The 13,937-nt window shown below is 39.4% G+C and overlaps 2 protein-coding genes across 5 annotated transcripts in view; one reads left to right on the top strand and one right to left on the bottom strand.

Annotated features, from left to right (window-relative positions):
• The window catches only part of LOC146246700 (transmembrane protein 266-like), a 29,747-nt gene extending 27,509 nt beyond the window's left edge, over positions 1-2,238 (top strand). Inside the window, exons 10-11 of the mRNA XM_084682338.1 lie at positions 550-612; positions 708-2,238. Coding sequence (XP_084538464.1) covers positions 550-612; positions 708-1,387 — 743 coding nt within the window. The 3' untranslated portion in view covers positions 1,388-2,238. The remainder of the gene's footprint in view (positions 1-549; positions 613-707) is intronic.
• Positions 2,239-3,863: 1,625 nt separating this feature from the next.
• LOC146246699 (electron transfer flavoprotein subunit alpha, mitochondrial-like) lies at positions 3,864-13,663 on the bottom strand. Of its 4 annotated transcripts, none has more exons than XM_084682300.1 (12): positions 13,517-13,663; positions 12,665-12,814; positions 12,291-12,372; positions 12,062-12,174; positions 11,349-11,448; positions 10,547-10,657; positions 10,312-10,413; positions 10,147-10,215; positions 9,905-9,987; positions 7,021-7,086; positions 5,294-5,374; positions 3,864-4,114 (listed from the first exon to the last, which is right to left on the bottom strand). In XM_084682300.1, exons 1-12 carry the CDS (start codon positions 13,553-13,555, stop codon positions 4,076-4,078), a joined length of 1,035 nt encoding a protein of 344 aa, XP_084538426.1. In that variant the 5' UTR covers positions 13,556-13,663; the 3' UTR covers positions 3,864-4,075. The 4 variants fall into 4 exon arrangements, with proteins under 4 accessions (XP_084538426.1, XP_084538428.1, XP_084538429.1 ...); XM_084682302.1 differs by having other exon boundaries at positions 12,092-12,174; XM_084682301.1 differs by lacking the exon at positions 3,864-4,114 and adding an exon at positions 4,809-4,939.
• Positions 13,664-13,937: the final 274 nt, after the last annotated feature.

Below are 13,937 nucleotides of genomic sequence, written 5' to 3'. Positions count from 1 at the left end.
AATATTTTAGGCTGAAAAATAAATGAAATTACCCGTCAGAGTCTGCAACAGTAGTCCTGGGGGAGTGGGGCTAGCACTCAGGGTACTTTGGGCTCCACTCAGCGGACACTGAGCTCAGGGCCAATCAAGCGAGCAGAGCGGATCAGAGTGGAGCGGATCAGAGCCGCTCGCCAGAGAGCAACCGGCTGCTGAAACAAAGAGCACTCTCTTTCCTAAAGTCTGGCCTCTCTCATGTTCACTCCTGCTGTACTTCTCTACGCTAGCACGGTGTGATTTTCAGACATCAGTGGTGCCAGTAAAGCACCTGTATGTCAGTGAAGGGTATACCGTATGTTACTTTAAGTGACGGTATGTGGTAGATGCACTCAAAGGTTTACATTTCAGTTTGGCTCTTTGACAAGGGATTCAGTCATTCTGTAGTCTATGACTGCTGAAGTATACATTTGAAGACTGTACACTGAGTATTGCACTGTAGATACTGTACCTGTACAATATCTAGGTTATTGATTGTACAACTAAGTACTGGACAATATTGCCTTTGCTCACCAGATCCAGTTGTACGAGATGATATGAACAACTATATCAGCCAGTATTACAGCGAGCCAAGCAGTGGTAAGTGACAGCATTCTCTTAAAAGAACAGTCATAATTCCCAGCCATATTGCTGTGACGCATCCTCCTAGCCTGATGTGAGAAGTATCGTTTCAGACGGGGGTGCTTCAGCAGGTGGCATTAGGGTGATCACCACAGCGGCCATCGACGTCCACCTCCCCACTAACCCCAACCCCGGCCACTCCAACCCTCTGCTCTGTGTTGAAAGAGTGGGCGGCGCCTTGAGTGACACATCCACCAGCGTATCCCGGTCCAGCGGCAGCCTGACAGCCCGCCCCCACAGCCTGAGCAGCCACACCCTAGGGTCGTCCTCCACAGACTGCAGCCGCAGCACAGCCAGGGAGCTCTGCCTGGACTACAACTCCCAGCACTGCTGTGTCCCCCAGTCCTACTGCAGCTCTCTCGGGGGCCCTACCCAGCAGCTGCCGTTGTCTGGCCCACCTCCCCGTGACCCCAGCGTGGTGGTGCAAGAGCTGCTGTGCTCCCTGTCGGAGGACTCCTGCCTGGCCCAGAAGGGTCTGCCAGTGGACCCGGTCAACCTGAAGCTACCCAGTCCTACAGGCTCCACCAAGGCTAGTCCCGAGCAGGAGCACAGGGTCAACATCTACAACAGGAGGAACCATGAGGAGGGCCGGGGCCGGGGCCGGGGCTGCGTGTTGCTCCAGACTAAGCCTCTCATCCACCTGCATGGCAGCAGCACTGAACCGTCTCTGGAGGAGAAGTACAGGCTTCCAGCCCCGGCTGACACGCCCCTGAGCCGCATGCCCAACACATAGTCCACCCAGTGGGTGGAGCGAGGAGCACAGACAGGACAACCTGTTCCTCCTCAGACAGTTGTAACTGATCCCTAACTTTTAAATCCTCCATGAGTAAGGCAGGGTCGAGACACTGGCAACGTTCTCGTGCTCTGCTAATCCTTCTGTCGATCGGCGGATCGAGCCTGCCTTCTTCCTCGTTAGGGATCCTTGGTTGCTAGCCATGCAACATGATTGCACAACATCAACCCTGTGAGAAAGGGACTAATGCAAGCCTAGACACCACTGTCAGGAAATCAGGAAATCCTCTACTAAATGGGTCTCAATTGTGAGATTAAACCAGCAAGGGGACATATCCAAGCCTATAGAGAACAAACTTCAAGAACAGTGTTACTTCCTTATGTATGATTCTGCTTTTACATGGTCAAAGCAGTGTTTTGATTTTCGTTTTTTTTTGTTCAAGATATGGTATCTGTGCCAGTCTCTCTGTTCTTACAGCCACAGGGTACACTGAATGACCATTGCCAACAGCCAATTTCTTACCTTTGTCTATATATAACTGAGATAAAGATATTTGTATTGAAACTGAAGATTAGGATAGCAAGTGTGACGTTTTTTGGATTGAATAAAAGCCTAATTGAGGCATTAAAATAAATTGTGAAGTTAAGGCCGGTTGGAGGTGGGGAAACATGGAGTGAACCGATACAACGATCTGGGCCACCAACATGGCATGTCCATTCTGTGCATTTTCATGTTTACACGTTTTTGTAAACTTAAAATGGGAGAACTCATTGTCAACTGCAGGTGTTATCATTTGAATAAAAGTTTCCAAAATTGATAGATAAGACTACTCAATAGTATTTTGCCTTCTGTACGTGGACATTCTTATGGTTGTGTATTACATTACTTTCAAGCTTTGCTTTCTATTTACTTTGAACATGGAGTGTGAAATGTTGAGAACAAGAACCTAAACCACAACGACCTGGGTTCACATCCAGCACAGAGCGTAGTGCCAAGCACATCCGCGGCCCCAGATCCCTGTAACCGCAGCGCACTCCCCAACCGTCCAGATCCCCTCTCCCAACTGTTTTTCTAGGTACCCAACTGTCCCACCAGGAAAGACTCAACCATTCTAAAAAGAAATGGCCTTTTACCAGTTTTATTTATAAGTTGAGTTTTATTATTTAGACAAAGAGCAAAAATTGTAAGATCCTCCAGCCAGATTTGAATGTAAGACCCCTCACACAATAGCCCTCATCCTTAACCACTGAGCTATCAGGGATCATAACAAGTTCCACACAAGATTTAAATTTGACATAGAACTATTGAATTGTAACACACTGCAGAGTTGGGATGTCAGAAAACCAAAAAAAAGTAGGGCTCCCCCGTTAGCTCACTGGGTTAGTGTGCATGTTCTGAAAGCTGGGGCAGTACTGCAACAGTCTGGGTTCAAATCCAGTCTCCACCCTTTTCTGTATGTCTTCCTCCTTCTCCATTATTTTCCTGTCACACTTCAACTAACTGTCCAGTATAGTATGTCAAACACAATCCACAACTCAATAACTGAGGGAAATAACCACAAAACATCTTGTCTTTTAAAGTTTTTTTTTTTAAATTATCTAATTTAAATGATCTGACCAATAGAAGGGGTTTGATTCATGTCGCCTTCAGTCCTATTGGCTTGCCCACGCAACCTTTTTTTTTTTCTTCTAGTTTTTTATGTAAGCATATATTGAATTGAAATTTGATTTTTTTAAATTGTGAATCGATTTTTAATCGAATCGTGACCCCAAGAATCGATTCAAATCGAATCATGAGGTACCAAAAGATTCCCACCCCAAATGAGTACCAAAACTTCAATCTGTTAACGCATCGTCCCTTTATAGAATATGAGCACTCCTATTGGTTCAGACACGACAACGATAGTACAACAGTATTGCATTAGCAACTGTCGTCCTATTTGCATATTTCTCAGAACATGTAAATTATTCAGGGGTATTAACATTAACCAGCCTGTTACAACAAAAACTAATTGGTTAAGTTGTTATAATTGTCTAGTGATTACAATTAAAACCCCTAATTAACTTATATAATTAATTCAAAGAATAAACCACTGCACCATTTTGTTAATTGTCAAATGTTTGCAAGTATTTAGACGTGTAATTGTTAATAACAGCCAAGGCTTCAATCAAGCAATCATAATGGATCATAAGTATTTAATTAAGTAATTTTCAACCACATTCATGTTAATGAAAATCCAGCATTGTTTTAAAGCAAAACAACTGTACAGCTCATGGATATTGTTACTTGCATTTACTGAGGTTTTTGTTTTACAACCATGTTAAATACTTAACATAATAGCATATATTGTCCATTGAAACTGTATTCTGACAATCATATCAAACAGAACTGTCCAATTACTGCAAATTATTGTGAAATCCTACCTGTACACATTTACTAGAGTTGACCTTTACCAGAGTTAAGATGAAACAGACAGTTTGTTTTAGCAAGTGCAGTTTGTTTTATTATAATTACAAAATGATACAATCAAATATATATTACATCTAGAAACAAAGCACTAATTTCAAAGGATAAAATCCAGATAAGGCAGGATTTACATGTAGGTGGTTGTGTAGGTGTGTGTGTAGGTGTGTGTGATTTTGAAAGGATTTAGTATTATCTTCAGTCTTCTCTCTCTATCTGAAAGATCTATTTATGTTTCAATGCTTCTGTCAATTCAGGAACAGCCTGAAAGTACAAAGAAAACACTTTCTTCAGAAACACCGGACCATACCTTCCCCCCGCCCCCCCCCCCCCATATCACTTTAACTGAGCTTAGTAAAACCAGTGGATATCACATCCCACTGCATGAGTAAATAAAAGATGATCTTTAGCTAAACAAAATGGACAAAAAGACACATGGCTTTCATTCAGCATAACAAACAGCTCTGGAAGTGGCTGACAGACTCCAGGTATGTCACTGCCAACACGTTCACCTGCATCATACTAGGTATGTGGGAGCGACTGTGATGCAGACTCTGCTGCAATGTCAACACATGCAATGTTTTTAATGAGCATTTAACTTTCATTGGCAGGGAGCCTGAGTATATCACATGAAAAAGATTATATTGCACATGGGAGTTCCAATATGAGCCACTAAGAACTCCCATTGTCACATTCAGAGTATATGCAGTGACTTAACAGTGACCATTAGACACTTACCTTTCAATTATTAAAAATGTTTCTAATGGCTCAGAGCTGCTTTGAAGGCATTAACATTACATGATCCCTCTTCATTCTCATTACTAGATGCAAAGCAATAGATGAAGTTTATGTTCCTTGTGAGGGCTTATAATCTGCATGAAATAGACTTGTGCAGTCAGTGAAGTATGTTTGTGTGTATTTCTGTCTAAGAGTAATTGGACAAAATGTTTACACAAAATATTATAAAACCATTTGAGGGTTTTATTAGAGGTATCAAAAGTAAAATAGTTTTGTAGAAGTGCAGGTTAGCATGTCCCTAAGGATTATTCACCCCATTTACTTGTCAGGACTGCCCAGGTCAGAAGGAAACTAAAACGGACATTTTGAATGATATCATGAATTAGATATACAGGTTAACATACAGCCTTGTTCTTGGATATCTTTGTATGTGTCTTAATACTGTGGAGTTTAAATTGGTTAATGGTCATTGATAAATCATTAGCAAATATTAGGAATACATAGATAGGATGTTATATGGCTGTGGTGCTGACTAGAGCGTAACAATAGAATGATATGAGGTTGATTATATACCTTTCTGCCTTGATAGCGGTTCTGTGTTCATTTACAAATAGTTGACTAACAAATATTTTCAAGTGTCCGAATGATCTTTAAAGGATTCAGGAAGTATTGTTATTGTACGTATCGCAGTGCCAAAATATTTACCTTGAAAAGATCAGCCACTAGGCCGTAGTCAGCTACTTGGAAGATTGGAGCCTCTGGATCCTTGTTAATGGCCACAATTGTCTGTTAATAAAAACCAGATACCACAAAGTGAGTTTCAAAAGCAATGGAGGTGTACCACTGCTTCTGCCCAGCGTCACAGTTTGCTGTTATGATGTTTTGAGTTGACAAACGGTATTCTAACCAATTTAACTACGTTCAAGCTATTTAATTTATGAACATACTGTAAGTATTTAGTGGATGAAAGTGATTTTGAAAACAGGTCTGTGACATCAACCAGCTGGATATATGTAAAGGGTCGATCTTAAACAAAACAAATAGATCAAGACTGCATAATGTGTAGCCTGACATATTCAGAACATCTCACACAGGGAAGTCTTTCAAGAAGCTCTGAGGCAAGAGAAAAATACAAATAAATTATACATCATTCTTTAAAAAGCTTCTCAGGTTCCCATTTTTAAACATACTTCTTGAGTGCACGGGATCCAGAAGTGGATGGTTCACTTGGTGGAAGAAATCCACTCAGGAGACTGTTGTCATGGCTACAGGAGAGTTTTTTTTTCCTACTACATTTACATAAAACTGTTTTTCTTCCTGTTTTGTCCCCTCCATTACTTTTTATAAAAGTGGGGCAACGAAGCAGACAAAAACGCAGAGTACGTCCTGAGTTTGTTAAGATCCTTCAAAATCAGCAAAAAATAAATGATAGGAAAATTATTTTACATAAAGGGTCTATGGTATATTATATATAGTATTTTAATCATTTTTAATAAGATGGTACATTTTGGGATAATCTTTCTTGTTCAATATTTATACATATATAGTAAGCACAGTATTAAACACAATATTTGTACGTTGCTTTAGATAAAGCCATCTGCTAAAGGAATACAAATCACTCAAATATGGCTGAAATAATATGTTAAACTTCTAATAGCTCATTTATATTTGCTAATATTAGTGCTTAAAGCATTATAGAAAAAAAAAAAAGTTTCTTTCAAATTTCTACTAGCAAGCTCATTACATTATTCCATTTGAGCAATCAAAGAAAGAGGTTCACGACATTCAATCATGTGATAAACATGAGGGTAAGGCTGAGTGTCCTCTTGGGAGAAAAACACTACAACTCGTGAGCTCCAAAGAACTGAATAAAATAATGTACACCTAAATTAACTTAGCTATCAGATGCACAAGGTCTAAACTCTGTGTAGTTATGCATGACTTGCGGCTGCCAAATTAGCTAATGTTTAAAGTAAAACAATAGGGTCATCAGGGAAGCCATGTTGCATATCCACTTTTTTTGTTCTTTTCATACTAAAATACATTTTAAATAACTTACATTTCAGTTTTTATACCCCCCCCCCCCCCCCACCCACCCACCCCAACCACAATATGTTATCTGAAAAGGAAATATTCCATATAAATTGAAAAGAGAAAGACAATTATTTGGTTGACGCCTTTTAACTTGAGTCAGGTGGCTGAGCGGGTAGAGCATCGGGCTAGTTATCTGAAGATTGCCAGTTCGATTCCTGGCTGGTGCACACATGTCGTTGTGTCCTTGGGGCAAGGCACTTCACCCTACTTGCCTCGGGAAGAATGTCCCTGTACTTACTGTAAGTCGCTCTGGATAAGAGTGTCTGCTAAATGTAAAATACTAAATACTAACTTCCCAGGGTGAGCTTACGTTTGGATATTACAGGAGGTGACTGTACCTTACTGTCCTTCATCCCAGCCAGATGTTGAATGGCCCCTGAGATACCAACAGCAATGTAGAGGTCCTGTTAATTAAAGAAAATGTTTTTATAGTATAGACATAGCTGTGTCTTCATAAACTGTAAATTACTGTTACTATTAATGCAATCAGATTTGTATACAGTAATTACCCATTTGGTTGCATGTTTAGTCAACTGTATAAAATTAAACTACATAAACTCATACATGCTGAAAAAAACAAATACCCCAAAAAACAATGACAGTAACAAATTATTGAACAAACTATATCCCTGAAAATGTCAAATAAGGGAATAATTGAATGAAAACATTCCCTTGAATGTTTTTCTTCAACAGGAGGCGGTAAGTCAATCGATTATTGATCCAATTAGGAAAAAGGACTGTTCCAAGCTCAAAAATAGATGACCACATTGTATGTGTGTACACACAAGAGTGCACTGCTTGGTCATTAGAGAATTAAGGACACCACCAGGGACCTCCGACCCACTGACACCCTACAGAAGCAGTTCTCCCTGAAGCTTCTCAACCCTGCCCGACCAGGTAGATGGTGTAATCACTGTCCTGACCAGAGCTTAGGGTGTCTGCAAGAGTGTGCTGGGGGCCCCTGAAAACATTTCCATCTGTTCTCTGGAGAGCCGCACATCAATTGCTTTCAGCTAAATGCACTCACATATGAATATTTCAGTACAATTTAATGTTTCAGCTGCAGCCCCAAAGGAGCAGAGCATCAATTTGTGAACACAGTTCTCCCAGAGTTAAAAGCCAGGCCGGATAATACAGTATGAAAGGCGCTGTCAATCTTGGGCCCTTTATTCACTCAGGAGACAGGAGGGGAAATCCAGAAAAGCTCCCTCTTAGTCTCTCTAGTCCCTAGCTACATACAAACAGCTTCTGAAAGTTTTCCATTACAAACTAGCATACTAGTGGGCAGTTTTCTTTTGGGGGTGGGGGGGGGGGGGGGGGGTTGGGGAGCAGAGGAGAGAGACCGGTGACCTGCCCATTTGCCAAGCTTGGTCAGTTTTCCCAAAGCTCTGGTTGTCTGCTGTCTGCCGTTTGGTGTTCATACACACTCCCAGCAGCACCTGCTGTCCTGTTCATAAAATACCCCAAAGTGATGCTGAACCCTTTCCATTCACACAGTAAGGCTTTCCTCAGGTGTGAGAACACAAGCTCTCTGCAGCGCACGCAGATTGTGACACTATGGGGTTAATCAACCAGGTGATACTAGCATGATAGTATTGTATGTGCTAAAGCAAAACAACAGGTTGGTTTACAATACAAAACACTGTAAATGGCTTCATAGTGCATCTGTTATGTGTTGTGTCATTTTTTAAAATTTATGGCACAACCAACTTGGTTCTATTAAAACAATATCCTGATAATTTGACAACATGGATTGGTGGCACAATTTCGATTAAACATGTACTATATGGGTGCTTTTCCTTGTCAATTTAAAATGTAGACTTTTCCTTAAAAATCAAATAAGCTACAGTATGTCATGACAAAATGACAAAATACTATCAATATTAGTTGGAATGTGACATACATTCAAGTGATACAGGACTACACATTCACATCGATGTGATTTACTGTAGCTTTATATTTCTATTGTAATATAAGTTAATAACCACACATTTATTCTACCTTTGATAGCAAACTGTTTGGATTATTATTATTACATAGAGATGAATGAAAAACCTAATTTATTGAACCTGTTACAAGCTGCTTTTTTATTTACAATAAGGTATGAGTCCTATTTTGACTGTGTCAAGATGAGGTGTTGCAAACATCATCAAACATCAAGTGACACGCCATTTTGTAAAACTACTAATAAGTAACTACAATGAAGGTTTATGCTGATGAATGCAGTTGATGCCAAAATACAAGACATGCATTTGTAAAATAAAACAGGCAACTGACAGCTACACTAATAAGGCAATAATGGCATAGCATACCCACCCAACAATGCAGAATGCCCTGCAGGCAACAATCAAAAATTAATTCTAATTATCATGTGAATACTGCATAAACTCTGAAGAATTATGAATTATAAATTTGCAACATGGTTCCCCTTTCAAAGAAGCTTGCACGAGGATTTTTTTCAGATATATTTTGGAGGGTCTATCACAGTTAGGGATAGACATAGGCACTCTGCCACTGTATTAAGAAATGGTTCAATGCCAGAACACTAATTACAATTATAATGACCTGCGTGTCATCAGATTGTAATATTTGAAGAAGAATAAAGATGTTGTTGTTAATTAATGCAGATCCTCTACACATTATCTACATTGGGAATTATTGGCAGGCCTGCGCATTTTGGGAAAAGGGAAGGCTCATAGCACTTACTAGACCACTTACTAATGAGTCTTGTAAATCATTTAAGAATTATATCAGATATTACTTACATTTCAGAAGGTTTTAAATGCCCTAATGTGTGGATGATGACAGCTGGGATTGCCCTCCTTTCAGACAACATTGCTAATTGACCTTTATAAGCTCATTCAATTTGAAATAATGTGTTGAATACATATGATTAAAGGTATGACACTGTGCTGTTTCAACAAACACATTGTGTTTGCATTGTTTAGAACGTAGTAAACGAGCACACGTTTATGGTATTCCCTTGCTATTTGAGAATCTGTCTGATAGCTCGTGAACGATGCCAATAAAATACCCCTGATGCATTGTTATGCATGCACGCATAGCACACACACACACACACACACACACACACTTACAATTTTTAACAAATTAGCTTGACTTTATAATGAAAACACTGCATAAATAACAAGATGTATTGTATATAACTAAATAGACTAAACTTATATTGTTATATGTTTATGTGCGCCTTTATTCTTTTACCGGTGCAACAATCTTTCCAGTCTGGCCAACCTGCATGTCATTGGGGACGTAGCCAGCGTCAACTGCAGCTCTGGAAGCACCAACTGCATTCAGAACATACAGAGGGTTATTAATAAGTTTGCTCTTATAATAAAAGGCATTCAGGCACACACAAACAAAACACACACGCACAAACACACTTTATCCCACAGTAATGAATTTGATGGGGTTATGTTCCTGTCCATGTATTTGTGTTACTGTACCTGCAGCATTCATTTGGTCTGCCAGGTCAAAAAGCAGTTTGAAATTCTCACCATTCTTCAGGCCTCGTCCTGAATGTAAAATACACCATATGTTTAGTCACACGACCTGGAAGAAGACACCAGAACATTTGCATCACTGAGACATGATTGCAAGACAGTCCTTACCCCCAGACACTACCACTTTAGCACTGGTGAGTTCTGGTCGGTCACTCTTGGACAGGGTCTCTTCTAGCCATTGAGAAATCCCTATGGCAGCTGATGAACCAACTAATCAGGACAACAGAGGGAAAAAAAACACAACATAATGCTGACAAGAATTATCTTAAAATCTGAACATGTCTGATAAATGTTAAAACAAGTGTTTTGAAATGTGAAACAAGATGTCTTAAAACTACATTACCCTGTTCAGTGGCAGCATCTCCTCCTTCTCCAGAGGCAGGCTCGAATGACGTGCCTCTTACAGTGAAAACTTTGACTATTTCACCACTCTTAACTGTGCTCAGGGCATTTCCTGTTGAAAAAAACATGATGGGGGATCATACCAATATCATTAGAGCAAAGACCTATGATAGGTATATGGAATAATGAATTATGTGGCATATTAAAGCATAAGAATACTGAAACACTTGGAAGACGTTAAGGGAATTCCAAAACCTTTGCAGAATAAATTACATATTGGTATGACAATGAAGGCAATAGGCCAAAACCCACTAAAACATTCAAGTGTGCGCCTCCGTAAGAAGTTCAGGAAAACCCAACTGATTTCCAGCCAGGATCTCTTGCCAAAGTTTAAGTGGATACATTTTATCATACTCATATATATTTCATGATAGTGATGAAGCCAATCAAACTATGATTGGAGTGGTTCTTGGATGCTTTTAGAGTGACAGCTGGGATCCCTGGGGTAGATCATGGAATCATTAACAGGTCAAAAATAATAACATGCAAGTACTGCTTCATCACTTTACAAATAAACATGGCAAAACCACCTCCATTTAACCTTAGACCTTTACAATAATGGAGGCAGTGACTATCACAAACCACAGAAGCTGATTTATTTGCTTATTTTGAACCTTCCGCAGTATATGCCCTATTCGTTTTATTGCATTGCATTTTGAAATGCAGTGTTACACATAATAAGTAGGCATTACTGTATAAATATGATTCTTTTAAATGACATATATAAAAAACAAGAACCTCACCAGCATATATTGTTCTGACAAAGGTGTCTTGAGATTTTATTTCAATGATGTCTGAAATGGCAGACACATCAAGCTTGGCAGCCACTCTGGGAAGAAGATTCTGAACACCAAAGTTATGCATGTTAAAGGTACAGCCAATTTGATTAGGTCAAAATATGTTTTGTTGGTGTTTAAGACATCTTCTGCTCAATTAATACTTGCGAATGCAAAAACTGGATGAGGTTTACCTCATAAATACAATCTAGGCTAGTATTCCAAGCCATCTTTGATAAATGACTGTTCTTGTTTTAGTAACAAATGAAATCAAATCTAGGGGATTAGGATGCGCCTAAATAGCATTCATCTACTCACTGAAATCGAAACCATCCACCCTTAATCAATATGAGTTGGATTACAATACATAAGATATTGTTTAATGCATCCTAATTCAATTGAAATACCATTAGATCAGCAACTTGACAGTTCAATAGCAGAATGACAGATTACAAGGGCTAGTAATTGAGGCAAGTACTACGCTAACTGCAGATATTCTATTGCAAAAATGTTTGGGGGAAAAACTTTCAGACCCATTAGGCCTAGACTAGACTTGATCTGCAAGTGCAAGATAAGATAACTGTACATGGCTTTGTCGTTAAAATATTTGGCCTTTCACACATGGCCTGAAAATTAAATAAACGTATTTGAAGAATTTGCTTAAAACAGACATCCATTACTTTAGCTTGACCCAATGCTAGGCAAGTTACCTTTCCAAAGGCAGACGCACCAGCACAAATATGTGTGAAGTTAAACTGCTTCTGAGTGGCCAGAATCAAAGGAGTCAGTTCCTCTGAAGTGAGAAAACGAGGCGTTATCAGGTTTACATTTTCTATGGACCAAAAGTAATATGCTTTTAATAATACTCCCACCCCCTGCAACAACAAAAACAAGCATCTCCACTATCACCTGGTAACATCCCTTTGTATGAATCATGTTGAGCCACAAGCACCTTATTGACCCCTTGGACTTTTCTGATCTCTTCTACAACCTGTATGAATAAAACATACATTCAAAATATAATTAGTCATTAACATGAACACATATACATCAGAGGCGTAGCCAGAATAATCTTTTTGGGTAGGCCTAGAAAAATATGGATAGGCATCTTTTCTTTTTTTTTTTTTTACTTGTAAATTGTGCATATTTTTCGGAGATATTTTCGTTTTTGGGTAGGCCTTAGAACAAATTGGGTAGGCCTGTGCCTACCCAGGCCTACCTGTGGCTATGCCCCTGATATAAATATGTATAGACATCTACGCCGATGGGCATTGAAGTCATACCTTGGTGCAGTTAGTTCCAGCAACCAGGCAGGACACCTCACCCCCCACCTTGTTGGCAGCAGTGATGGCATTCAGTGTGATGGGTGTCAGCTTGACATTGTTGTGCTCTACCACAACTAGAGTGCTTTGGAACCTTTGAAAGAGATTGTGCTGCAGAGAAAGGTCAAACAACTTTAAGATTTGTTCAATTGTAGGGTTTAGCGGCACTGTACCCTGGTTACTCAAGTTACTGCAGCTATTTATTTAATACATTTGTATCAATTCCCTGGTCGTACCTGACAATCAAAGCATATTTGTATCAATACATAACGCTAATTGAGTCTGCAATTTTACTGTTGTAGTGTAAACGTTATGTGTGTATATGGCATACATCAGATTGACCACACTCCACCTGATTTTCTCTTTCGCATTAATGTCCTTGCTTCCCCTTTCTTAGTATGAGAATAACTCGTTTCAAATGGCTAGCTAATGTAGCAACCTAATACCGTGGCAGATAGAGCTAAGTGTAATTCACATTTAATGGCACTGTTCAGGCTCCAATGCTTCCCAACGCGAAGTGTTAGTATAATATGGCATTAGACAAAAAAAGTAAATAAACGAGTAGCCTAGTTATATTTTTTTTTTTTTCTTTTTTTTTTTCAGTTGAACATGACTAGCTAGCATGCTAAGCAGCTAGCAAGTCTATTTTGCTACAAACTTTATAGCTTACTAATTAGATAGCATGTATCTGGTGTGTTTTGTCCTTAACTAACCCCAGAACTCCACCGCCAGACAGCAGACAGCAGTGACAGCTAAACGTTGTCACCAAAATATAGCAATATTAACGAACACAGACTATGGTGATTTACTTACCAATTGTCCAACACGAATTTTGTTTATTGCTTTATACATATCTAATACTATAGTACAAGCAGCACATCTGACAGATAAACAGCGAACTACGCAGCAGATTCCCTGTTCTCGTCTCTCGCGAGTACTCCACTTTAGTCATGACCTCACTGCGTCAGTCACGGAGTTTTAGTGTAGGTATGATAAAGGCTACTGGAACCTAATGGTTCTTCATTATAAACTTAACTGGATTAGTTAACCAAGAAATGCAACTCTTTATCATGTCATCATGACTCAGATTATTTTATTTTCTGCCAAAGCACATTTCGCTCCCGTATCTTTTTTTGTTTTATTAAACTGACTCTCAATAGAATGGCATGCATGGAGCACAAGACACAACTGAAGGTCAGTTGTCAGCAAGATGTCCAGGATACAATTCAATTGA

This window comes from Hypomesus nipponensis, chromosome 19 (assembly GCF_054491055.1).
Source record: "Hypomesus nipponensis isolate SF chromosome 19, ASM5449105v1, whole genome shotgun sequence".
NCBI lineage: Eukaryota > Metazoa > Chordata > Actinopteri > Osmeriformes > Osmeridae > Hypomesus > Hypomesus nipponensis.
Note: the sequence above shows the minus strand (reverse complement) of the source record. Positions and strands in the feature narration are given on the sequence as shown.